The sequence below is a fragment of the Erpetoichthys calabaricus genome, chromosome 2, assembly GCF_900747795.2.
Source record: "Erpetoichthys calabaricus chromosome 2, fErpCal1.3, whole genome shotgun sequence".
In the NCBI taxonomy this organism is placed as follows: domain Eukaryota; kingdom Metazoa; phylum Chordata; class Cladistia; order Polypteriformes; family Polypteridae; genus Erpetoichthys; species Erpetoichthys calabaricus.
Window position 1 is genome coordinate 153,600,787 of NC_041395.2, and position 27,902 is coordinate 153,628,688.

General features: G+C 38.7%; 1 protein-coding gene across 1 annotated transcript; it reads left to right on the forward strand.

The window, feature by feature from the left end:
- Nucleotides 1-11,545: 11,545 nt before the first annotated feature.
- Nucleotides 11,546-27,315, forward strand: rnf7 (ring finger protein 7). The gene is made up of 3 exons (XM_028794670.2): nt 11,546-11,761; nt 25,180-25,227; nt 26,860-27,315. The coding sequence occupies exons 1-3, from the start codon at nt 11,587-11,589 to the stop codon at nt 26,976-26,978; spliced, it is 342 nt and encodes a 113-aa protein (XP_028650503.1). The 5' UTR covers nt 11,546-11,586; the 3' UTR covers nt 26,979-27,315.
- The last annotated feature ends 587 nt before the right edge of the window (nt 27,316-27,902 follow it).

Below are 27,902 nucleotides of genomic sequence, written 5' to 3' on the forward strand. Positions count from 1 at the left end.
CTAAATTTTGGCTTCTTAGATTTCAGCCACGCACTGACTACAGTGGGACCTGGAGAGACTGAAGCCAAATCAGAAGTATCCGAATTTTCTAAACAAATCAAGTCGATCCAATTTTCAGTTTGCCTAATTGCTTTCAGGTTCCTAACGCGGTCCTCCAATTTGCATATATTTCCCAACCAACTCTAAATTAACTAAAGAATTTTGGCAGGTGAAGCTGTCTACATTGTCGACCGGAAAACCTGAACTGTACATGCTGCAGGACACACAACATATAAACATGCCCTTGATGGGCAGAGAACAGATAGAACTTACGTTTACGTTTAGAACTGAGTTTATCATCTCTGTTTCTGTAGTAGCTTTGGTGCTTTTTGGTGTTGAATCACTAAGACACCATCGGCTTTAAGTTTCCACCACCCGCTGGCCGATTTACTTCCATTTCTCACTACCGGTTACCTCTCCTTGTTGGATGTTAGCTTTACTTACAGTTAAACTTACTTGGGTGTTTGTGAAGAGGTACGTGCATGTGGGAGATGCCACTGCTCTGTGTTTCTGCTCGCTGCTGCTCAGAAGAGGTGGGGCCTGAAAGAGAGAGAGAGAGTTAGTGCTGTACATTCTATTTTCCTTTTTTCATTACAATATTGAAATTTATTCTATTACATATTTGTATATTTTGGTAACCATTAAGTAAATAGTAATTTAAAGTGTCATTAAACTTAAACATTTTCTCTTTTTTTTTGTTTAACATCATACCCAGGTCTATTATATCTTTATTATATCTTTATAACTGTACTATCATAAGATATCTAAGTTTTAATAACCTCTGCTGCTAGGGGTTTGTTTTATTTTGGACATGCCATGTCTCTAGGCATGTCAGAGAAATGGAACTCTGTGAAGTGTGGTCTAGCCTCACTTGGGGAGGCAAAATGTTGGGAGGGCTTAAGTTACTTCTTATTTATTTTTTTCACCCCAACAACTGTAAGTGCCAACATAATAATAGGCTCTTTAGCCATAATACCTGACAATAATATGAAATCAAGGTTAAAGCTATTTTATGAAACAACACACTACTTTTACTTAAGATTACAAAATGTCCTCAAAATCTCAGAAGCAGTGCCTTTCTGATCAAATAGTGAACTTTGTAAGCTGGAATGTCAAAGGTCTCAATAAGGATCTGAAGAGTAAAAAAGTATTTCCTCACCTAACAGGTCTAGTGATCCCTCCTTGATCGCTGGGGTTGCGTTCCAGAGCCCTCCGTGAAAGGTGAAAATCCGCGAAGTAGAGACCATATGTTTATATGGTTATTTTTATATTGTCAGGCTTGGCACAGATTTGCACAGAAACACAGGAGGTTGTAGAGAGACAGGAACTTTATTCAAACACTGCAAACAAACATTTGTTTCTTTTTCAAAAGTTTAAACGTGCTCCATGACAAGACAGAGATGACAGTTCCATCTCACAATTAAAAGAATGCAAACAGATCTTCCTCTTCGAAGGACTGCGCATCAGGAGCATAGAATGTCAGAGAAAGAGAGAGAGAGAGAAAAGCAAACAATCAGAAATCAATAGGTGCTTTTTGGGCTTTTAAGTATGCGAAGCACCGTGCAGGAAGCATGTCGCTTGACAAAGCAGCTGCAAGAAAGGGAGCAATGTGAAGGTAGTCTTTCAGCATTTTTTAGACGAGCGTCCGTATCCTCTAGGGGTGCGAACAGACCTCCTGCTCACACCCCCTCCGTCAGGAGCAGAGAATGTCAGAGAGAGAGAGAGAGAGAAAAGCAAACAATCAAAAATCAATAGGGCTGTTTGAGCTATTAAGTATGTGATGCACCGTGCAGGAAGCATATCGCGCAACAAAGTAACCACAAGTAAGCCCAGCAAGGAAGGGAGCAATGTGTCTTTCAGCGTTTTTTAGACGAACGGCCATATCCTCTAGGGGTGCGAACAGCCCCCATGCTCACAATATATTTGAGAAGTTTTATTTAATACGTAATACGTGCTCTGATTGGGTAGCTTCTCAGCCATCTGCTAAAATGTGTCCATTGTATGAAATCAGCTGGGCAAACCAACTGAGGAAGCATGTACCAGAAATTAAAAGACCCATTGTCCACTGAAACCCACGAACCAGCGAAAAATCCGCAATATATATTTAAATATGCTTACATATAAAATCCGTGATATAGCGAGGGATTACTGTAAATGCCAAAATAGTTTTTTTTACAGGAGACTCACTTAATAAGTAAGGACCAGTTTCGATTTCAAAGAGATTGGATTGGCCAAACTTTTCACTCCAGCTATACAAATGAGAGGTGTGGGTATCTTAATACATAAAACAATTTTATTTATAGCATCAGACGTAGTATCTGATCCTGAAGAGCGATATGCCATGGTGATGGGTAATTTATTTAAATCTAAAGCAATTTTGATATATATTTATGTATCAAATGTGGATGATAGAGATTTCATCCAGGAAGTATTTGCATCTATTTCCAATATGAACACTTATAAAATTATAATGGCTGGAGGCTTTAATTGTGTTTTAAATCCAGACCTAAATAGGTCTTAAACTACACTGGCGATAATATCTAATGCTTCAAAAATAATCACACAGTTTGTAATGGATCATAACTTATCAGACCCATGGAGATTCTTAAATCCAAACAAAAGAGCTTATTCCTTTTTCCCACCAGTATATCATAGTTACTCAAAAATTTATTATTTCTTTATTGATAATAATTTATTGCCCACTATCAAATCTTGCAAGAATGACGCTATTGTTATCTCCTAGTGTCAGGGAGAAAAGCTCTCTCCCTCTTTAAAGAAGGCAGTCCTGGAGTCCAAATGGGAATGAAGGATAAAAATCTTTATTACACCGCTGTGTAACAAAAAACTTAACCATTTTGCAAGTACTTAAACTAGGAAGTGTATCGATTTATATTACATTTCTTATCATCTATACAAAATACCCTCCTCCTTCTAGTTCTTCCCATCATTACTTAATGGCCAAGCACACCATTACCTAATTCCCATTACCTGGCCTTATGTCCATCATCTGACTGAAACTTGCCAAAACTACTCCTTACCCTGTGCAGGTAATTGAGACTTGCTTATCAATCAGTTCCTACTGCTAAGTTGGAACCAGGAAGACCCATACATAAAATACTGGGCCGCTCGAATGATTGGGCTCTAGTTACACAAGCATCCCTCAAAGCTGTTTTTGGGCAGCTGTATCTTTTGAGACAATGGTGCTATGCCTTCTTAAACAATACACTACCCTTGGCTTGTCATTATCAAATGCTACTGTCCAGGCAAGCAGGTAAAGTCCTGGGTGCTTCAAGTGAAAGTAAATGGCTTTGAGCTGATAAGCGCAGGCAGCTTTTCTGTCTGTTTAGATGAATAAAAAAGATATCCACACAAGCTTTTAATTTTATGAATTTTTACATAGTCTAAAGATAGTTAATTATAACACATTTTACTTTAACTTGATTTAAAAGCTCTAATATATAATAACCATTAATGCACAGGTCTAAAATTGGTGTATATACACCTTATTGAATCCTATATTCTCTAAACTAATAGTCTATTTAGCTTTCTCAAGGTTAAAGTCTCAGCAGCTGCATTTCTTAAAACAATTGCCTGTTTAACTTTCCAGAGCACACAGTGTCCTTGACTTTGCACTATCTTTCTGAAGTTTTAAACTTAGCAGCAAGAAAGAAAAGATAAGCTGTTTGCAAGCAAAAATCAGCCTTTGTGCTGACAAATAAACAAGGGCTTATAAGCTAAATATAAGCAGGTAATATAAGCCTAAGATTTTAATAATCATAAACATAATAATTGAAAGCACATTGATCACTAGTTATAAATTTTCTATACAAGCATGCCCCTGTGATCTTGGGGCTTAAATCACCATGCTCTACACACTCATTTCGCAGCTGGTGTCTTAACACCCTGTCATTAGCAATTGAGAACTTCACAGAATTCATTGCTAAACAAATTGATTTTTTTTAGAGACATATGCATCCTCAGAGGTCTCTGCAGGAATACTTTGGGAAATTCTGAAAGTTTTTTTAAGAGGACAGATTATTTCACATCTTTTCCATAAAAATGAATTGGAGACCAAGAAGGAATCAAAGTTAATCAGCGCAATTACCAGAATAGATCAAGAATACCCCAGGTCTCAAAATGAGGCACTTTATAGGCAAAGACAGTTTCTGCAATCAGAATTTATCCTGTTGACAACAAAAGAAATGGAACAGCTCATCTTTAAATCACAACATCATTTCTATGAAAATGGAAAGAAGGCTAATAATATCTTAGGTCAACATATCCACAAGCAGGAAGTTAACAAAGCAATTACAGAAATTACCAACACAGATAGATATAAAATCATTGACCATAAAAATATAACCTACACATTTAGATAAAACACAATCTAATGAGTTTTTGATGCATTGGAAATACCACAGCTAGATTCTCTTAGTACAGAGGAATTGTACAAACCTCTGACACTCTCGGAATTACTGAATGCTTTAAACTCACTCCAAAGTGGGAAAGCAGCAGGCCCTGGTGGCTACCCAGTGGAATTTTATAAAAGCATTTTCAAATAAGTTAGTTCCAATATTATTGGTGAATATTTATTGAAGCTACAGAGAACAAAATTATACCTCAATTTTTTTGCTAAGCATTAATTACTGCCTTTCCAAAGAAAAATAAGGACTTGTTACAATGTGCATCATACAATTTCAATTTTGAGTAATGATGTTATGATACTCTCCAGAGTTCTAGAAGGACTGAGAAAGTGCTTCCCTCTGTAATATCACAAGACCAAACCAGAATTATTAAAGGCAGACACACAGCTTCTAATTTTCAAGGTTTGTTTGATGTAATATACTCACCCATAAAATCTAACACACTAGAGATCTTATTATTTTTATGCATAAAAAATATTTGACATGATTGAATGGGATGACCTATTTACCATATTGCAGAAATTTGGGCTTGGACCAAATATAAGAGCATGGATAAAATTACTTTATACCAGTTGTGGTGGACGGCCAGGACCCATGTCCGACCGGGGCACCTGGAAGGACCAGGAGAGAGACAATACCTCCCTGGACCACAGGAGGGCCACCGCCAGGGGGGCCCGGACAGTTGTGGAGCCCTGGAGGCCAGCACTTCCGCCACATCCGGAGGTGCTGGGGGGAAGGAATTCCAGGGACACCCTGAGTGCTTCCAGGTGCTCATGCGGCACTTCCGCCACACCAGGAAGTGCCGCCAGAAGTTCATTGGAGAGCACTTGGAGCACGTCCAGGTGATTATAAAAGAGGCCGCCTCAGGAGGAGAGATAGAAAGGTGGAAGGAGAAGTCCGGAGAGGAGAGAAAGGACTGAACAAAAGGTGTTTGAAGAAAGAGCACTGTGTTGTGTGCCGGACTGAATTAATTAAAAAGTGTATGTTTTTGGAACATTGTGTCCGTGTCTGTCTGTGCTGAGGCTTAGCTACCACACTGTCCAGAAGCATCTGTCTGTACTAACAACATTATCTCATACTACTTCAATCTAGAATGTGGTAGTTGACAAGAACACCCCCTATCACGATTGCTTTTTGCAATTGCCACTGAGCCATTGGCCATTCACTTCTGAAATGTATCAGAGGCAAAGGCGATTATCACTTTGGACTTGAACAGAAAATATCACACTATATGCAGATGATATGGTACTGTATATATCAGACCCACAAATATCTTTACTAGTAGTCCTTAATGCACTAGCAGAACTTCAAAAGATATCTGAACTCAAAATTAATTTGAATAAAAGTGTGGTTTTTCCAGTGAACTCTCTAGCACACAATTTTAGACTGGACTGCTTTCCATTTATTTTATCAGAAAAGTTTAAATATTTAGGGGTAAACATCACAAGTAAATATAAAGATCTTTTTCAGCAAAATATTGCTATTAGCATGGAAAAAATATAACAATGTGAACGGATGGTATACCCTTCATCTCACATTAGCAAGGAGAATCAATACTGTAAAGCTTCTATTTCTATTTCAGAGCATCCCCATATATATTAACAAAACGTTCTTTAAGAAATTAGACTCAATTATAACCTCATTTATTTGGAATTCAAGACATCCATGCATTTAAATGGCGACTCTACAAAGACCTAAAGCAGAAGGTGGCATGGCACTACCTAACTTTCAGTTTTATTACTGGGTGAATACAAGATATAAATACCTGGACATTGACAAAAAATGATGAATATACAGAAGCCTGGTCTGCAACAGAAATAAAATTCTGCTGTACGTCGTTATACGCCCTGCCTTTTGCCCCAGTAAATGCAAATTATTGTCAATATTCCAATAATCCAATTCTCCATCAATCACTCAGAATATGGAACCAATGCAAGAAGCACTTCAAGGCAGAGAAACTTTTGTCTGTTGCACATCTACATGATAATCGCCTTTTTCTGCCCTGTCATTTAAAATTGTCCAAAATGTATCCAGGGCAAGATTCAACCTGTGAACATTATCGTCTACCTCCAGTCTCATTGGGCTGCATGTTTTGGAAGTGAACCAAATTAACATTTCACAGCAGTCTGATTCAATTTGTCAAGCAAGGATGCAAGGTCCAGAACAGCAACACAAGGATGTGGTCCCTCCTGTCACCTGGAGGAGAGTGGACCATGTGGGCTAACCTTGACCGTTACCCCAACCTCTTTACGTCCAGACATTGTGCTATGGTCCACCATAACTAGGACAGTCATCATGGCTAAATATTGTGTCCGTGCAGCTGTTCTGAATCAGAAAGATTTACATCTGTCTAGGACAAACTTTAATCTACTTGGCTGACAGATCTCAGGTGATAGGCCTTAAGTCTGAAAGTCTTTTCAAGCTGAACAGGACTGCAGCGTATTCTGGAAAAACTGAAAGCCAAAGGAGGATTTAGAGCAGGGGTGTCCAACTCAGGTCCTGGTGGTCCGCAGTGACTGCAGGTTTTCATTCTAACCCTTTTCCTAATCACTGTCCAGTTTTCACTGCTAATTAACTCCTTTTCCCTTCATTTTAATAGCCCTGATTGTAAGGATTCAGTCCTTGAAATTTGTTTCTTCATTAAATGGCAGCCAAACAGAAATGAGATATGAAACAAGCCAAAAGATGACCAACTAAATTGGAATGTCAAACTCCAGCTAATTTCACTCCAACCAGTTTTGTAATGAGAAGCCAATGCTTACTGTTAAATAAAACCATTATTGAATATCATGACCTGTTGCTACTCTCCTACTGCCATAGCAGACTGTTGATTTTCTGTTTTTTCGAAGACCACTGTCAGGTCACTGTGTTATGGTGACCTAAGCAGACTAACATGACCTAGACCTTTACCTTTCTTTATTTTCAGGTTAGCTGGTCATTGGACTGCTTGTTTTGTGTATTACTATAGTTTGGCTGCTCATTAAGGAACAAGAAACAACTAAGGGGTTTGAGTCACGTCAGTGAAAACAAAGGCAAAACAAGTTAATCAGCAGCAAAAAAGGCTCACTAATTAAAAAGATGGTTAGAATGAAAACCTGCAGCCACTGTGGCCCATCAAGATCAGAGTTTGATACACCTGATGTAGAGCATTTTGCTTAATAAGAAAGTGCAACTTTTGATCCACATGGGAAAATATTTTACATTATGCACAGATATATAATTTTCAACTAATGAAAACAGGACAGACAAACACATTAGGCGTCCAGTGGAAGACTCTGGTCCTTCCTTCTTTCCTTTGGGACAACAATCAAACTGGTGAAGACACACGTAACAAAGAAACTCTCTCTTTCTCTGTCTCTGGGAGTCATCACCTGAGACTGAATGAAGACTGCATGAACCTGACCAGGTCTTATAATTGTATTGCCAGAGGATGTTCTTGTGAAGCCCTAGTTGGTGGTAAGTTGTTTTGACATAGACGAGTGAAGGTGAAGACAATCCCAGTCAGCAAACAGCCTGCCATAGATGTCTCAAGAGATAAATAAAAAGGAAATGACACAGACTGTGAGACCAGTAAGGGTTAGGGTTAGAACCTCAGAAGTTAGTTGGTACTTTTCATGTTAGGTACATGTCAAATGTGATCTCATAGTACAACAAAACTGCATTCCAAATTACAGACATCTGTTAAAGTGAAGCTACTAAGGGACAAAAAAAGATTAGTCTGATAAATAAGCCAAGGCCAAAACCACAAAATACCAAAACACAAGTAAGGATAAACTGAATGTTGAAGAGACAAATAAAAAAAATCCTACTTAGAATTGAAATAAAATAGAAATGGTAGAATTCCAAATTTGTTTTTGTCAAGAAACTTAGATAGATAGATAGATAGATAGATAGATAGATAGATAGATAGATAGATAGATAGATAGATAGATAGATAGATAGATAGATAGATAGATAGTGATGTGTGAGTCCCTGTCTTGCACCCCAAAACACAAAACACAAGGCTAAGTCTCAGTACTTTAGCAAAACCAGGTTTTATTCAGTTTGAAACAGGAGCAGCACAGTTATTTATTGTAGTGGGATCTACCACTCTCCTATACACAAACACAGCAATCAGGCAGGGTCATGGCCAGGTTAGTGGCCAAGTAATACTGTTCCCTACATTTATAATGTTCCTTGCATCACCCATTGATGGAAGGTGCTTATAGCACGACCACAATCAGCTCGGCTTTGCTTTCAGGGTAAGCTGCAGTTGCCCGATAGGCTGACTTCCACAGAAGCTGCGATCACGATTTGGGACACTCTTCAGCATTTCGTCCCGTTTGGGAGTCCCAAAAGAGTTTAGAAACCTTACAAGATAGACAGATAGATAGAAAAGGTAGAAAAGGAGCTAGATAGATAGATAGATAGATAGATAGATAGATAGATAGATAGATAGATAGATAGATAGATAGATAGATAGATAGATAGATAGATAGAAAAAGAGGGAAAAAGTAGGTTTACAGTTGTTCATTTGGAAAAAAACATGCAGGTTGTGATTATTACAATAGCTTTATTATATCAGTAGCTTTATTAAGTTTATTAGCTCATGAGAATGTCACAATGGCACAGTGCACTTACGTACAATCATGTAAGTGCTCAAATTGCCAGCCTTCATTATTTACACATTCTTTTAGTCTACATGCTACACTCAAGCACGCTTTGGCACAGAGTACTTTAATGTTAAGAAGAAGAAAATAAGACAAATAATACAACTTAGTAATACAATAATTAATAAATAATAATACAAGAATAAACCCTGTGTTTCGTGTAATCACTACTGTAAACCTACTATGCGGTGGTGTGCTGGGGAGGCAGCATTAAGAAGAAAGACGCCTCATGCCTGGACAAACTAGTGAGGAAGGCAGGCTCTATTGTTGGCATGGAGCTGGACAGTTTGACATCCGTGGCAGAGCGACGGGCGCTTTTTACCTGCATTATTATCAATCTTTAATTTAATATTGTTTTTTTTGTATCAGTAAGGTGCTGCTGGAGTATGTGAATTTCTCCTTGGGATTAATAAAGTATCTATCTATCTATCTATCTATCTATCTATCTATCTATCTATCTATCTATCTATCTATCTATCTATCTATCTATCTATCTATCTATCTATCTACCTATCTACCTACCTACACCTGAATACTGTAACAGGTCCAGCTTGTTGTGTCCTCAAAAGGAACAGAATGACTAACCATTAGTGTCTTGATATGTTAGTGAATCATTTCAGTTGATGAGTTTAAAAATTAACATCAACATAATGATGCAATTTGCTCCAGTAACTTGGACAAATACATTTAGCAGTTCAAAGACTGGATCACCCAAATCGGCTTTTATCGTAATGTGTATGCATCTTATATTTCTCATTCACATAAATCTCTAGACTATCTTCTCCTTGTTTCACTCCATCTGATCACCTGATGAAACCTGTTAAGCCTTAAACAGCATCAAAAAGAGCACATTTAAGCCAGTTTGCAGTAGTAACAAAAATGTCACAGTACCTGAACCTGATGTAACTCGCCATGAGATAGGAAAGTTCTTTCAACTTAAAAAGCAATTGGATATTCCTTGTTATACATAGGTTGGCCAGTTTTTAACCCTTTTCACCTTACTTTTACCCTCACTCTGGAGCATCGACCTTTCCACCCTTAGACGAGCTGGTGTGAGATAGCTCCTTTGGCAGTAGTGATTGTAATGCTACTAGCTCAGTATGTCTCACTTTACGTTCATCAGTCTCCTACATACTCAGATACTGTAGACATCAGGTACAGATCAGATCAGATCTACGACGTCTCTCAGGTTTGCAATTGAGACAGGCCTAAGCTTGGGTCTGCGATGACAACAGCATATCTTCAGTTCAATTTAAAAATCCATTTAACAATTATAGCAACAAGCTAGAGGCCAAATCTTAAAATTATTAATAATATTCATTAAATAAAATAGTTGCTGGCAGAGGATGTTATGTGTTGTTTCACGTGGTGACAATGATACACTATTTCCCCAACAAAAGTCATGACTGCTTCTGATTATTAAAAAAAGTGACAACTGCGACCCAAAATAAAGCACAAAATTGTGACAAGAAAATGTCATAAACAAAATGAAAAATCAGTTTTAATAAGAAAATGAAGTTTACAAAACAGTCTGTGAAAAATAAACTTCAGATCGTCCAAACACTGAAGTAATGATAGCAACCAAAGAGAGGGATTTTTGTACTTTGATGGAGGAAGTTTAAAGCTGTCTTGGACCAGACAGAGAACTAAGACTAGTCACGAGGAGATACGAGTCGAAGGCCCACCGGCAGGAGGAGCAGAAGGAGGCAGCCAGGGTTGGTAACTGCCATGTAAACCAGACAGATTACTCATCAGACACCATGAGTAGACCTAATCTCAGTTACACTGACTATATATAATCTGCTTTCTTATAAACATTTTTTTTAGAGTGCCATTTCTTTTCCTTTGTTCTAATGTTTATTTTCAGAAAAATCCAGTCACAAACTTAAATTCAAACTGTAAGTAGAATGATCCAACATCTGTAGAACATGTACAGTATGCAGACCTTGCCATAAAAAGGGAATCCAATCCTTAATGACTCCAATCATCCTCTGTGGAACAGAGAGGAGAGAGGTTAGGAGCACGCCCTTTGTCAAGCAATAGAATCCTATAATGTTGAATTATTGCAGTGTAATTCACAACATAATATAAACTATTTAATGGTAAATTGAAGTTCGGAAACATTATAAGTTTTCCTAGACCAAAATAAATGAATGAAATTCCCAGCTATTTTTGTATATAAAAGTAAAGTTTTTCCTTGTGGCTTACTGTGTATGTTTTTCATTCCATTATGTACGGTCCTTACATGTAAATCAACCAAATTAATTAATAAACATATATGCCTAAACACAGTTGTTTTTCATTTGAAAACCTTACTTATAGACCTCCTTGCAGGCGAATATCAAACCTAGAAGATAGCGAGCACTTGAGCGTTCGTGCTTGCACTCCGTCGCCATCTCGTGCTCGTCGTTCGGTACTGCACGGTCATACGCTCCATTCCGTCTCTTTAATCCCCCCGTGCTCTTCCTCTTGCTATGGCGGAGATGGACGACGCGGATGATCTCGGGTTGCCTCCTTCTCATGGCGGGGGATCCGGATCGAAATCTGCTGGGGACAAGATGTTTTCACTGAAGAAATGGAATGCAGTGGCGATGTGGAGCTGGGATGTGGAGTGCGACACGTGTGCGATCTGCAGAGTACAAGTTATGGGTAAGCGTCACACATGAAATCCAGTAGGAAAAGAAGTCACCGTGTACGTCGTGCCTGTATGGGGACAAGCTCTCCTACATCGGTGACCTCATTTCGGCTTTTCGTAATGCACTAGGTATACGGTTTGTTGTTTTTTCCCCTATTTTTTTCTTTTCTATTCAGTTACACATCTCTGCCGATTCCGAATTAACTTTAAAGTACATGGAAAGAGAGTTCTTATCTGTAAAGCTTGAAACTTCTGTGCGACAAAATGACATGATTGTCGCAACAATTATTACATGAAACGGTGGTTGTTCTTGGGCTTATTTCGTACAAACATTCCGTGACGTCGCCAGCCTGTGCAGTGCACCGGAGTAATAATGATGTGACACCACCGCGCCGGACCGAGGTGTGCTTCGTTTCTCAGCCGTGGCAGTGTATTTGTTTTCAAATTTGCATTTCTTGGTTACGTTTAGTTTATCAACAGTATATGTCTGTAGAAAACCAGATCGGTTTATCCGTTAAAGTTTCTCGCATTTTGCGGCATTAACTCGTATTGTACGGAAGTAACCCCACCTACCTGTGTATTCGTGTCACTATATTGTGGTGAATGAAAAAAAAAATACTGCACATTTTCAGTTCCTGTAAATACTGCGTTATTCACAGCATTTTATTTATTCACATACATTTTAGGTTCATTGATTCATTATTATGGGTTTAAAAATTCAAAAGTAAAAGCGATAGCTGTTTTAAGCATCTAGTTTACTGAAAAGTCTGAATTAGCGTAGGCCCCTCTAATTCGTTGTTTTCAGGTGAAAAGTAGTGATTTACTTCATGAGGTCGAAGTACATAATAGTGAATTAACTAAATAATTCAAAATAATGTAAAACCAAAACTAGCAGATTTCATACTGCATATTATGTTTAAAGGTCTCCCAACTTGGTCTGCTGTGGTTGCATTAAGTGGCTTTAATGATGTCGTGCTACAAGATTATGTACTGTACTCCATACGGGCCAGCACAGCGACTCGAGGGTTAGAATTGCTGCTTGCACGTCCAGGCTCCTGCGCGTAGATGTTGTTCCAGTGGAATGTCCACGTTCTTGCTCAACTCTTGCAGGTTAGTTGAATTGGTCTGTTGCAGGGGTCTGCAACCTTCACTATCAAAAGAGCCATTTTGCCCCCTCTTCCTCCAAAGAAAAATAGTCTGGAGCCGCAAAACATAACACAGCTTATAAACTTTTAAAAGTTTTAATCTTTTTTTAGATTTTACATGTTACAACCACGGAATACAACAAACAGAAGTGCAGTGTGCATGTGTAGGCCTACTTTGAAATAAATTTAACTGAACTCTGCAGGCCTATTTGAGTCCTTCCTATACCTGTATAAAATTAAAATAAAAACTAGCCCACTTTAATATAAATAAAACATTTAGCTGTAGCTTAGCAGCTTTAAAAAAGTAAACATGAAATTCCATTTCAGTGTGCTCTCATCCTCTTCAGGTTTCCCTCTCAGCCAGCAATCAACTGAAGCACCTGAACATACAAAAAAACCGACATCAGCTCCGGGTCTGAAATAAATGTGTTTTTTTTTTTTTTTTTTTTTTAAATATTAGCCTATTAAATGCTATTGTTCTCACCTGTTTAATGTGACTTCTGTTTCTGAAGTTCGCTGTAGATCATCTCTAGCACTTTGAGCTACTTTTTGTATGAAAATGTGCTATATAAATAAATGTTGTTGTTCTATGTCGGGGCTATACGATGTGACTTTGACCTTCACACAGGACTGCAGGCTCATGTGTGAGGTGGGAGAGATATTTGGACTTTATGAAGTTCATTCTTGAGAAAACTTGCTCACATAAGTATGTTGAGCCAAAGATGGACAGGACTCCAAATGCATATTTTTTCATGTTCATATATGTTTCGGGAATGGCACTCCATGTATTGAAAACAAGTTTGTCGGGTTTGGGGAGGTTTTCAATATCAGTCCATTTGTGCTCTTTAGCGAGAGTAGCCTTCTGACGGGCGACTTCTTCAAGATCCGCTGTCAGGCATTTGAACTTGGACACCCATAAATCTTTATCCGCTATGCGGCCAGTTCAATTTCTAGATCGGGCTTACTTACTCCTGTGAATGCGGATGTGTTCAGCAGGGATGGGTCGATGTCCAGGGAAGGAGAGAGTGTTTTTTTTCTTTCTGAACTCACTGAATCTTTCTCTAAATGCAGCTTGCATTGCAATAATTGTACGATGGAAATAATCACAATTTATGTGAATGTTCACTGCTTTGAACTCTCTCAGGGAGGGGAAGTGAGAGAGTGTACCTTTCTGTACATCTCTGGCAAACACTGTCATCATGCGCTCAAACACCAAAACATTTAAAGTCAGAGAATAGATGCTCTGATATTTTTATGAACGATTCTTTCATGTATTCTCCGTCTGTGAACGGCTTACCCCTCCTTACGATCTCTTGAGCTGCCACAAAACTAGCAGCTGTAGTTGATTGTGGAGAAGTGATCCACTTTTTGAAAGTATGTTTGCTCTGTTCAGCTTTCCGTTGCAGTTCCGAAATTGCTCTCTTTCGCTCATCTTCACTTGGGTATTTTTCAGTGAATGCTGAGTGCTTGTTTCGAAAATGTCTTTCAACATTACATTTTTTGTTGTTCGATAATTTATCGCCACATATTAAGCACACCGGTAAGCCAGCGTCGTTGGCGGTGAAGGCAAATGCTTCTGTCCACGCAGAATTAAACTCTCTGTTCTCTTCTGGGATTTTTCATTTTTGGGATTTATTCATGGTTAGTGCAGGGGTCGCACACTCCAGAAGCCACCTGCAGGTAAAGGCGAGGGTTATAGACGTAGATGTGACGCATATTTTAGTTGACAAATTATAAATAAAAAATAAAAATTAGATGTTAAAGTGTATAACAGTAGTAGTAGTAGTAGTAAATAAACATTATATATATATTACATATATTATATACAAATTAAATTAAGAAATTGCCGTTATTCATTTTCATGGTTTTTTTTTTTTTTGTCAAGGCCAAAAGAAGCCATTACAAGGAGGCTGAAGAGCCGCATGCGGCTCCAGAGCCGCAGGTTGCCGACCCCTGGTCTGTTGTAAACTCTCGTAACGTGGGTGTGCTTGAATGGACTGGCGCCGAGCGCTGCCGGGATCTTCTCTGCACGCACATGACTCTGAATTGATTCAAACGGATTTTAAAATGTTAGGTAATCTGTGGGGAGGATTCTTGTTGTGATGATTTCACGGCTTGGAGAGAATCATAACTGGCCAATGGGGTGTATTTCGCCGTCATGGTGAGTACCTGTAAATGTAACTGGGATCTACTCACACAGGGCACACAAGATGTGAACTTGTGTCCTGCCAGCTAGTGAGGATGAGCGAAGGCCCTAAGCTCAGATACATTGTTTTCTACTTGAAAGTTGTACCCATGTGGAGAGTGCTTTGAGATAGACAGATAGATGGATGTACTTTATTTGTCCCCAAAGGGAATTTAAAACTTTAATGAAGCTCCAGAAAGCAAAATATATAAATCTCTCTATTATAAAAAAAAATCTTGCGACAAGACTTTTTTCCTGGTGATGAGACGTAATCTTTGTAAGAGAGACACTTTCACGTCCCGCGGGATAGACAAGTTATGTCATACTTACAACCTTCGGAAGCAAGTCCCGTGATACACATGCAGAGTAGGTTAGAGATAATGGAAGTAGGGAAATTCGAACGTTTCAAAAAAAATTAGAGTAAAGATCGCATTAGCGCATAACAACGGAAAATAGTAATGGGTGAAATAACGGAACAGCAAAAAGAGTTCGCATAGTGTTTGTGGATGTCTGGGGGATGAGAGAGACAAGGCAAGGAGACAAAAGGACAGGTTCTGTCACGTTTGAAGCGCCGCACGTAATGCAGATCATGCGGCACGGCAGCAGCAGCAAGGCAGCAGCTGATTGAGCAAAGAGGAGGTAAAAAAAAAATGTATTTGTTTCCCATTGTATCACCGTTTAGGAGGAGCGGCCGCATCTCCTTTGAGTGCGTTCAGCACCCCCCCCAACCCCCCTCACACAACGGCGCATAGCACTGGCGGGGGAAGGGGTTGATGAGTGAGCGAGCAGGGGGCAAAGCCCCCTAGTAATGTATAAATAATAAAACAAACAACCACCCCCTAAGCACACATAAGAACTGTTGCCTTGCATACTGAATAAGTGATACAGTCAATAACGGGGCTGTAGTTGGCAGTGAGATGTTCAGACATCTCCAGATGTTCATTTTTTAACATTTGAATAAAGCAGACCCAGCCGAAAAAAACATGCCGTTAGACCAGTGATGGTCAAAGTTGGTCCGCAGTGGCTGCAGGTTTTTGTTCCAACCCAATTGCTTAATAGAAAGCTCTTATTGCTCAAGTAACACTTCTGCTTCATTTTAGTTGTATCGCTCATTAAGACTTTGTACCCTTATTACTTATTTTAAACAACTGTATTCTTGGTTTTTAATTGCTTCTTATTAGCAATAAGATGCAAATGACAAAACAACAACATTTATTTATATAGCGCACTTTCATACAAACAATGTAGCTCAAAGTGCTTTACATGATGAAGAAAGAGAAAAAAAAAAAAAAGAAAATAGAATTAGGGAACAATAATTAACATAGAATAAAAGTAAGGTCCAATGGCCAGGGAGGACAGAAAAAACAAAAAAAACTCCAGACGGAGGAAAAAAACAAAATCTGCAGGGGTTCTGAGGCCACGAGACCTCCCAGTCCTCGTTGTATTCAGGGTTCTCATGGAAGAATTTGATGATGATGGTCATCGATAGATAGATAGATACTTTATTAATCCCAAGGGGAAATTCACATACTCCAGCAGTAGCATACTGATAAACAAAATATTAAATTAAAGAGTGATAACAATGCAGGTGTACAGACAATAACTTTGTATAATGTTAACGTTTACCCCCCCCCCGGGTGGTATTGAAGAGTCGCATAGTGCGGGGGAGGAACGATCTCCTCAGTCTGTCAGTGGAGCAGGACAGAGACAGCAGTCTGTCGCTGAAGCTGCTCCTCTGTCTGGAGATGATACTGTTTAGTGGATGCAGTGGCTTCTCCATGATTGACAGGAGCCTGCTCAGCAGCCATTGCTCTGCCACAAATGTCAAATTGTCCAGCTTCGTGCCTACAATAGAGCTTGCCTTCCTCGCCAGTTTGTCCAGGCGTGAGGCGTCCCTCTTCTTTATGCTGCCTCCCCAGCACACCACCGCATAGAAGAGGGCGCTCGCCACAACTGTTTGATAGAACATCTGTAGCATCTTATTGCAGATGTTGAAGGACACAAGCCTTCTAAGGTTGTATAGTCGGCTCTGTCCTTTCTTACACAGAGCATCAATATTGGCAGTCCAGTCCAATTTATCATCCAGCTGCACTCCAGGTCATGTAGACTTCTGGCCTTTAATCCATCAATGTAGGAACATCATGGTGCTTTTATTAGGTGGTGGTGGCACAGATTACCACCACAGAAAACCGGAAAAAGAACAGAAGAGAAAGTGGGGGTTAGTATGGATTTTGGAGCCACCAGGAATGATAATGATAATTAATTGAATATACAGAGCATCAGGGTTAAACTAAGATGAAAGTATGAGAAAGCCATGTTAAAGTAATGTGTTTTTAGCAGTTTTTTAAAGTGTTCCACCGTATTAGCCTGGCGAATTCCTATTGGCAAGCTATTCCAGATTTTAGGTGCATAACAGCAGAAGGCCGCTTCACCACTTCTTTTAAGTTTAGCTCTTGGAATTCTATGTAGACACTCATTGGAAGATCTAAGGTTATGATTTGGAGTGAAAGACATTCTGAAATATAAGATGGAGCGAGATTATTTAAAGCTTTGTAAACCATAAGCAGTATTTTAAAGTCCACTCTAAATGACACAGGTAACCAATGCAGTGGCATCAGAACTGGAGAGATGTGCTCTGATTTTCTTTTCCTAGTTAAGATTCTAGCAGCTGCATTCTGCACTAATTGCAATCGATTTGTCTTTTGTTGGTAGTCCTGAGAGAAGTGTGTTACAGTAATCTAGTCGACTGAAAACAAAAGCGTGAACTAATTTCACAGCATCTTGCAATGTTATAAGAGGTCCAACTTTTGTGACATTTCTTTACGGAAAAAGTGCTGTCCTAGTAATCTGATTAATATGTGATTTAAAATTCAGGTCAGTGTCAATAGTTACCCCTAAATTTCTTACCTCCATCTTGACTTTTAATCCTAATACATCAAGTTTATTTCTAATAACCTCATTATATCCATTATTGGCAATCACTAAAATTTCTGTTTTCTCTTTATTTAGTTTGAGAAAATTACTATTCATCCATTCAGAAACACAAGTAAGATATTGTGTCAGTGAATCAAGAGTGTCGGGGTCGTCAGGTGCTATTGATAAATACAGCTGTGTGTCATCAGCATAGCTGTGGTAGCTCACGTTATGCCCCGAGATAATCTGACCTAACGGAAGCATGTAAATCGAAAAAGAGCAGTGGACCCAGGATAGAGCCTTGTGGAACACCATATAGAATATCATGTGTCATAGAAGTATAATTACCACAACTAACAAAGAATTTTCTACCTGACAGGTAGGACTCAAACCAATTTAATCGCCACCCATGGACGAAGGCGATTTCTAAGAATATTGTGATCAGTGGTATCAAATGCGGCACTCAGATCAAAGAGGATGAGAACAGATAAATGGCCTCTGTCTGTATTTACCCACAAATTATTTACTACTTTAACAAGTGCAGTTTCTGTACTGTGATTTGTTCTGAAACCCGACTGAAATTTATCAAGAATAGCATGTTTATAGAGATGGTCATTTAGCTGCATAATGACTGTCTTCTCTAAAATTTTAGTTAAGAAAGGCAGGTTATAAATAGGTCTAAAATTTTCAAAAGCAGAGGGGTTAAGATTATTTTTCTTGATTAGGAGTTTTACTAAAGCAGTCTTAAGACAGTCTGGGAAGACCCCCGTATCTAATGACGAGTTTACTATGTCAAGAATACTATGAATTAGCACACCAGATTCTTCTTTGAAAAAACTTGTTGGTATTGGGTTAAGGACACAGGTGGAGGGTTTCAGTTGAGAAATTATTTTATATAAATTGGGTAGATCTATCCTGGTGAAAGAATTTAGTTTGTTTATAATGGAGTGCCGGGGTTTAAGAGAATCAGTATTGGGGAGATGTACTATATTGTTTCTAATATCATTAACTTTTTGATTAAAAAAATACAGCGAAAGCCTCAAGTTTCCCTGGAAGTATTTTGGAGGCATTCCATTAAGTGACCTGGGTTTAGCAGACGATCAATTGTAGGGAATAAGACTCTGGGATTACTAGCATTGTTATTTATAATTCTAGAGAAATAACACTGCCTCTTAAGACAGACTATGTTGTTGAATTCTGTTACTTTAACCTTCAATATCTCATAGTGGATAATCAGTTTAGTTTTTCTCCATTTACTCTCAGCTCTCTGCCATGTTCTGTTTAGATCAGACACTCTTTGGGTCTTCCACGGTATCACAATGCTAGAAGATTTTTTAACTGACTTTTCAGGTGCGACTATGTCAGCAGCAGCTCTCACTTTAGTATTAAAATTTTCCACCTTACTATTTACATTATCCTCGCTATTGTAGTAACCACTACAAACGGACTAGTTGCTTAGAATGTTTGTAAATTTTGAAGCTGCTGATGAATCAATGAAGCATTTTTTAACAATATGCTTCTCGTGAATATTTTCTATCATTATTTCTATATTAAATAGTAAGAGAAAATGGTCTGATAGACCAATATCAATGATCGGCTTCACATCAACTTTTAGTCCTTTAGTAATTGCTAAATTTAACGTATGACCTGCTTTGTGTGTAGGCTGACTAATGTGCTGGCTCAAATCAAGAGAGTCCAGGAGGTTTATGAATTCTTTTACTTTCGGGTCACACTGATTATCGATATGAAAGTTAAAGTCACCAACTATTAGGAACATGTCGTAGTTCGTAATTACAATTGACACCAAGTCTGAGAATTCCTCAAAGACGCATTGTATTTAGGGGGTCTATACACGGATAATACTAGAAACTGAGAAACTCCTTGAATAACAACGGCAAGAAACTCAAAGGACTTGAATTTGCCAAAGCCGACATCTTTACACTTCAACTTGCTCAAGTAAATGTTTGCTAAACCGCCACCTATCATACCTTGGCGATCCGGAAGAGCAAAGCTGTAATTCGGAGGCGCAGATTCGATTAAAACAGCCGCACCATCAGAGCTAAGCCACATTTCACTTAGTGCAATAAAATCAATTTTCCTATCACTAATAAGACCGTTGATGGAAAACGTCTTGTTGGTTAATGCTGTAACATTTAATAAAGCCATATTTAATGTTTTGGAAGAGCAGAACTGAATTGTATGTGTGTTATTGGTATTCAAGATAGAAATTCTAAGTTATTTTTATTAGTTCCTCTCTGTGCGTATTTTTTATTTAATCTATAATCTATTTTTATAGTTTTAATATATTGTACATGGGCGGCACGGTGGCGCAGTGGGTAGCGCTGCTGCCTCGCAGTTGGGACACCTGGGGACCTGGGTTCGATTTCCAGGTCCTCCCTGCGTGGAGTTTGCATGTTCTCCCCGTGTCTGCGTGGGTTTCCTCCGGGCGCTCCGGTTTCCTTCCACAGTCCAAAGACATGCTGGTTAGGTGGACTGGCGATTCTAAATTGGCCCTAGTGTGTACTTGGTGTGTGGGTGTGTTTGAGTGTGTCCTGCGGTGGGTTGGCACCCTGTCCGGGATTGGTTCCTGCCTTGTGCCCTGTGTTGGCTGGGATTGGCTCCAGCAGCCCCCGTGACCCTGTGTTCGGATTCAGCGGGTTGGAAAATGGATGGATGGATGGATATTGTTCATCAAGAGGTGTAATTGTAATTAAGTTATTTGTATTTATGTCGCACTTCCTAGTTTTTTTACATGCATTGAGGTTAGTTATTACAGTTCTAATGCAGTGCACTTTGGAGGAAAATTTTGTTACCAAATTATCACGTCCTAGCAAAGCATTATGGAAAGGGTTAGGAGTAAAAATAGACAGTCAAGAGAGACAAATTACCTTAGCGATGTTTTCGGGGAGGACCTTGCAGAAAGAAACCTGCAGTCCTCCATTTAGTATATAAATGTAATGAATTATTATTATTATTATTATTAGTTTGTTTCCATTTACACCTGTGTGTATTTATCATGCACTGTTTGGTTTAATTAAATACTTGGAAGGACAGTGAAGAGAAAAAAGTGAAGGACTGAAAATTACTCACCTGTTTTTAGACTTCAAGTCATTTTGATGATCCATATTACTAACCGAGAATGGTAAACCGGATGGCATGGACCCAGGTACACGGCGATGGACGCAGGAGACGTACTGCGCAGGCGCGTACAGCTCAACTAACGGAAATAGCAAATAAAACAACCGCCATATTGTGAGTGGCACTACTGCAGAGTGAAGTTAGGAATAATGTGCTGCTTGGGATTGTACAAACCGCTGAACGCTTTACACCAAATTCAAACACAATACAGCTCAACGATACACACACGAGCCCACCTGGATAAGATCAATGAACGCAGGCGCCTACAATGCGCGTCTGAAAGTGCGGAAGCAAAGCAGGCACGGGTTCAAAACGAACGAGCTCGACTGACAGATATACAGACACGAGCCCGCCTGGATAAACAACGCGCCCATAGCTAACGATTAACGACACAGCCACACAGAAAAGAGGATTCTGCACTGCACCCCAGAGTCAAACGTAAGACACTACGGGGTCCGCAAAGGTCCACAAAGAGAGTACGGAATATATAAGAGCACACCGATCAAAAAAAAAATCAATCGTGTAAAAGCACATAGTACACACAAATCATGTGCTCTCAGCGCATAGAAAGCATATAAGGACAATACGGAGAATAGAGACCCAAAGGCATTGGAGAGAAATAAAGGCAGATAAGAGATTATGAAAGCAGTGGAATTCGAAAGGCTCAAACAAACGATGGCGCGATACACATGCAGACAAAGGTACATGTAGCGTCTCACCCAGGTCTTTTTGGTTTTAAGTGACTGTTAGGTCCGATTGAGGGAAGGCGGAGTACAGCACGGAGGACTGATAGCGGGGTATTGATTTCATGCGGTAAGTGGGGGCGTTGGAGAGGGTGCTAGAAAGTTGTGTTTGGGGTTAGGAAGTCAGCGATTGTTCAGGTAAAACTTTTGTGACACTTTATCATGTCAGTCACTACAGTATCAAAGAAAAGATAGAAACGATTGCATTACCGCAAACAAAAGGTGATTAATCATCAGAACCAGGTGTAATTGAAAAAATACCAGGACAAATTGAGGTCTGAAAAAAAAGAGTAGACAACAAAGTCTTTTCGCATTCGCATCATTCAATGGACAAAACGTGGATTTACACAATAATGGACCATATGCTATGAGAATCTGTGGTCCCACAACAGTTAAAGGAACGACAAGTTAAATTTCAAAGAGTACACAATTCGGTCGGGTGTATATTGATGATCTCGGAGAAGCGATGCAAATTTTAACAGGCAAAAAGAAAGGTGATGTATATATTCCGCGAGTAACCTTACACACCAAAGGAGATCGTGATATGCCATTCGTAGTAAAATGTTTACAGTTTACCGTGAGAATAGCTTTTGCTATGACAATCAATAAATCACAGGGACAAACAGAAAAACTCGGATTATTTATTACAGAAACAGAAACAATATTCACTCACGGGCACTTGTACGTTGCGTTGTCACAATGTGTCTCCAAAAAATATTGTTTTTAATGAGGCTTTAAAGTAAAAGTGAAAATAATGACATTGAAACAATTCCAAAAAAACCATGTAAAATTGTATATCCAATTAACCAAACACGGGGGTTGGCGAGCGAAGCAAGCAGGGGGCGAAGCCCCCTAGTATCCTTAGAAAGGAACAAAAAAATCTAGGATATGAGAATGACCTGACATGGCAGAGTTAAAGCACTAGCAAGCCATGAATTATTGGCAAGGACTGTTTTTTGATGAAGCAACTGAGTTGGAACAAAATCCCGCAGTCACTGCTGCCCTTCAGGACAGACTTTGCCCACCACTGCATTAGACATTGGTTCAGAATTACTCATGATTCAAACTATGCATGTTCTCCTGTTTTCTTCAGTGTTCTGCAGTTCCACCACCATATCCCTGTAATATGCAAGTTAAGCTGTTTCATGATTCTGAATTAGCCGTAGAATGGTGAGTGTGCCCTATGATGGGCTGACATCTCATGCAGTGTTGGTTCAGACAGGCACCTGCTTCCTCTGTCACTTAACTGGATGGGTGGGTTAGACACTGGATGGCAGGATTTTGGTAATATTTGCTGCAGGAAGGCTATTGAGGAGAAAGCTAAGTAATTACCTTGATCCTGTACTTAAGCAAAGCTTTTCAAAGTACAAGGCTAAAGTCAACTGCTGCCAGTTCTTTAGATAGGTAGAAACTTCATTAATCCTGAAGGAAATTTCTAAATTACAGCATCGGACAATAGAAGGCACAAATACACATGTAACAAGAATTATAACAATTTTATCTATGCAAAAAAGGTGCAAATACACATATATCCAGAATGATCTATAAGTAAATTAAGCAAAATGACACCTTTTATTGGCTAACTAGAAAGATTACAATATGCAAGCTTTCGAGGCAACTCAGGCCCCTTCTTCAGGCAAGATGTAATCAACATCTTGCCTGAAGAAGGGGCCTGAGTTGCCTCGAAAGCTTGCATATTGTAATCTTTCTAGTTAGCCAATAAAAGGTGTCATTTTGCTTGGCTTTTCTCTACATTCATAATGGCTAACACGGTACAACACCCTAGTACTAAGTAAATTAACAAAGTGTAGGTATTTACTAAGTGTAAATTGTGCAAACAACACTTCAAGCAGCCCTTCTGAGGGGGCTTGCAGCACCAGAAAAAAGTTGTAACATGTAACCATGCTGCTCTGAAGCCAGATGCTGTGGACAGATTGGTGTTTCTGTTGCATAACTTGAAGTGTCTTCAGTAGAATTTTACAATTGTTTTATTTTTTCTGATATCGTTGTCCAATATCAGACAGAACTTGAAGTTAGTAATTTGTTTAAAAATGTTATAGGTTGTTTTTTTTGTATCTTTGTGCAATACATAACAGAACTTGTTTATAAATGCAATAGTTTTTTTTCCCTGTGCAGTGTTTGACAGAACTCTGGATTTTTACACTATAGTACAGTATGTTAGATTTTTGTTCTTGCTTATATGCTGCAAAATTCACCTTACAGCAGAGCAGTTTGTTTATCCACACTTCAATGTTCATGCCCTGCATTTCAGTTATGATTAGTATTTCATTCCCTTTGGATTCATATCTTGTTTACATTAAGGGTACGTTTCTGTTTAAAATGCTCTCATTATAATAGTTTTGTTGGTCTTTGTGCAGCTCTTTGTGTAAATCCTGTAGACCACTTTGAAATGGTTTACTCATGCTTGCACTGTTTGATCTCAGTAATAATTTGGCTGGTGATTTTAATGTTTTTGTGTTATCTTACTTCAGTTTTTAAGTACATAAATAAGACCTGTTTTCCTTAACTGCTGTTTCCATTAATCTCATTAGTAAGCTACAATTAATATCCTATTATCAAGACCAAGCTAGATCAATAAGACTTTTACAAACACGTTTTTAAAGGATGCAAAATATTGTCTAATTATCATTATCGTCGAAGTCCCAGAAAATATCGATATATTTTTTTGCCAATATCACACTACTTTTGTGTTTTTCTTGTTTCAATTAAGTGCATTAGTAAAATATTTCCATCAAGCATCATGGAAATTGTGTCCTTATTGTTTTTGTAGCAATTCTCTTAAAACTCTTTAAATACTAGTCATTTTGCTTAGAAAAATTAGCAGTTTTGTTCAACTTTGGGCAGTGGCTAATAATTATGACCTTAACTGTACCAAAGATTGATGTGTCAGGTGGAGTTGGCCACTGTGGGTATACAAGAGAGTGGGCCCAGTGATAGACTGATGTCCCATCCAGGAATGGGGTCTCCCTAGCACCTGATGTTGTGCCGCCACCCATAAATTGTAATGCATTTACAATACAATTTAATATCAATAGTTTAAATAAAAAAAAAAAAAAAACACATTTAATGTTTAATTTCATTTTAGGATGTTATCCCCATCTAGTTTGTAACTGGATATGACTGAACTTTTTTTTGTGTGTGTGTGTTTTTCTGTTCACTAATAATCCAAAGTGCTGTATTTAAAATGAACACATTTGTGTAAAGCAGACCCACTCTCCTCACTGAGCCTGTCTCGAGTACTCAAACAGCCTAATTTGTAAAGTTTGTGGTTTTTTTCCCCTGTTTAGATGCTTGTCTGCGCTGTCAGGCTGAGAATAAGCAGGAGGACTGTGTTGGTAAGTTTGATGATTCCAGTGACTGTTCTGTGTTCTAATTCATTTACCATTAATCTCACCCTTGACCCTCAACTAAATCATCTGGTGAGAGTGTACTGTAGATAGATGGTGCATGGCACGACTCACATCTTCTTTTGAGTCTGAACTTGAAAGGGAAAATTACTGTGCTGGTTTTGTAAATGGCCAAAGATTAGCTACTGTGTGGTAAACAACGTGAAATGCAAGTTTCTTGTATTTGAGGTTTATATCATGTGTGTCTCTTGTTTAAGAATCAAGTTAACAGGAAAACTACAAGTATGGTACCGTCCCTGAGTGCTAAAGAATGGTGAATTTCCCTTTAATTAATAAACTATCTATCTAGCTATCTATCTAGCTATCTAGCTAGCTAGCTAGCTGAGTGTCATTCTCATCTAGTCAACTTGCACCAGTGGCTAAAATTTGGACATTGTACAAGTCAGCATTGTAGAGCAGCCAGCCCTTTCAGGTTTAGGTATGCAAGTTCTTCATCAGTCCATGGCTGAGTGCAGTAAAATGATTTAATATAACACATTTGTAATTCAACACTTGTCTTGACATCAAGCGTTCAATATAATGTTGTGTATGGCACGGCATCCATGGACTCTGCTAAAGAGCTGGTATGCCCAGTCACCCCTCGCTTTAAAATGCATTTCCATTTTGAGGAATAAACAGTGTCATCCAATTCAAATAGTTGTACTAGTCATTTCCTAATATGTGAGGAGGAGTCAATGCCATCCTTAGAGTGAGGTTTCCTCATTTAGAATATGGATATCACTCCTGTGTGACATAATGGGCACAGAGACTCATTGTTAGATTTAGAATGTTCTTGTTTAATTGTAGATGTAAGTTTATGCCATCCATCCATCCATTTTCTGAGGCTCCCTTCTCCATTTAAGGATTGTAGGGAGCCAAAAGTTAACCCGGCAGCAAAATCTTAACTAACCTGTGAATGGGATGTTAATCTGTCACAGGCTAATTTTACACACACACTCTTATTCACTCTTAAGTTGGCAAATGAGCTGACTGGATTTAGGAAGACTAACAAAGCTGAGGAGAGAATATATAAACTGTGTTAGTGGCTGTACCAGGCCTATGCAGCTGTGAGGCAACCATCCTAACAAGTGGCCTACTATACCATCTGATTTAAGTCTTATAAATAATCAATAAAATCAAACCTCAGGGGCTTTTTCTGTGGGCCTCTGTTTATTCTTCTTCTTAAACATAAACTTTTGCTAGAGCTTTTACTGACACCCCACTATGGCTGAAGGATTTTTGAGCAAGCTGCATGTAATTTCACTTTTAACATTCTGATTCTCTCTGTATCTGTGTTAACTGAAATGACTTTTCTCTTACCCCTTAACAGGCCGATTCTCTGTGATGTGCCCATACTGAGCCCCTTTAAAAGCCCTGGTGCCCTTTCAGTGATCGTTTGAAATCCCTTTGGGACACTCAAGCACATTCCAGTTAATATGATGCATGTTCCTGTCCCTGTCGTACATTAAGTGGCACAAAATTTCCATAATACATGTGTGTGGGTTTAGAAGGTCATCACTCAAACAGCAGCATAATGCATTATTTGTTGACTAATATTTTTAATATTTTATTTTCTTTCAGTGGTCTGGGGAGAGTGCAACCATTCATTTCACAACTGCTGCATGTCCCTATGGGTGAAACAGAATAACCGCTGTCCTCTTTGTCAGCAAGACTGGGTTGTGCAGAGAATAGGAAAATGAAAGCCTCCACCGTGTTTGAAATTCTACTTTTGACACGTCTTAGCGTGCAGCCATGTCTGAAAGGCTGTCAGTTTGCTTGACCCATTGCCCTTAGAGGATTATTGGGAAGTACAAAAGCTGCTGCAGAATGTGTCCCGTTATTTATTTAATAGAAGCAGTGTGTTGTAGCACGTTGAACATATATAACTTAAACTATGAGCCTCTGTTACCCTGCTGAGAGAGAAGGAGGGAGAGAGAGAGAGAGAGGGAGGGAGGGGTAAGGATGAAGAATCCATTGTTATTTAATTGATCTCCTTCATTGCATTGTGAACATGAATTAAATCTTTTGCTGTTGGAATACTGTGTCAGTGAGTCTTTAATGACACTTGCAGGCAGCATTTTCTCAAGAATTAGAAAATATATGGGGGGGTTTTTAGTCATTGACACATTGTCTGTGTGGGAGGTACAGAGTTACAGTAAAATCAGTTGCAATTTGAATAACAAAAAAAAACCAAAAAAGTGACATTAAAAGGGTATTTTTGTTTTATTCATTTGTTACAAATTGTTATTCTAAAAAATAATGTATAAAAGTGCAAAATCAAAAAATGAAGGCAGGAACCTTCAGGTTCAGTCCTGGAGGGTCGAGGTTTTCTGTTTAGTCGTAAGGCAATCCTTGTCAGTAACATCTTATCCAATTTTTTGATTTCTTAGTGTTTTCATTCTTATATTGTAGACCGTTTCTCTGACTATCAGATAACAGATTAGTTAATCTCAGTTTTTTTTTCCTATTAAATTTAATTCAGACACACACTAGTATGGCCATAATCGGTTGTAAAAGGGAGTGCTGTGTCCACATTACTGCATTTTCATTTAAAAATGCAGATGTTCTTCTCCATTTCCACCCTTTGCCCACACCAACATGTTTAAAAACCCCAAGTACAGAAT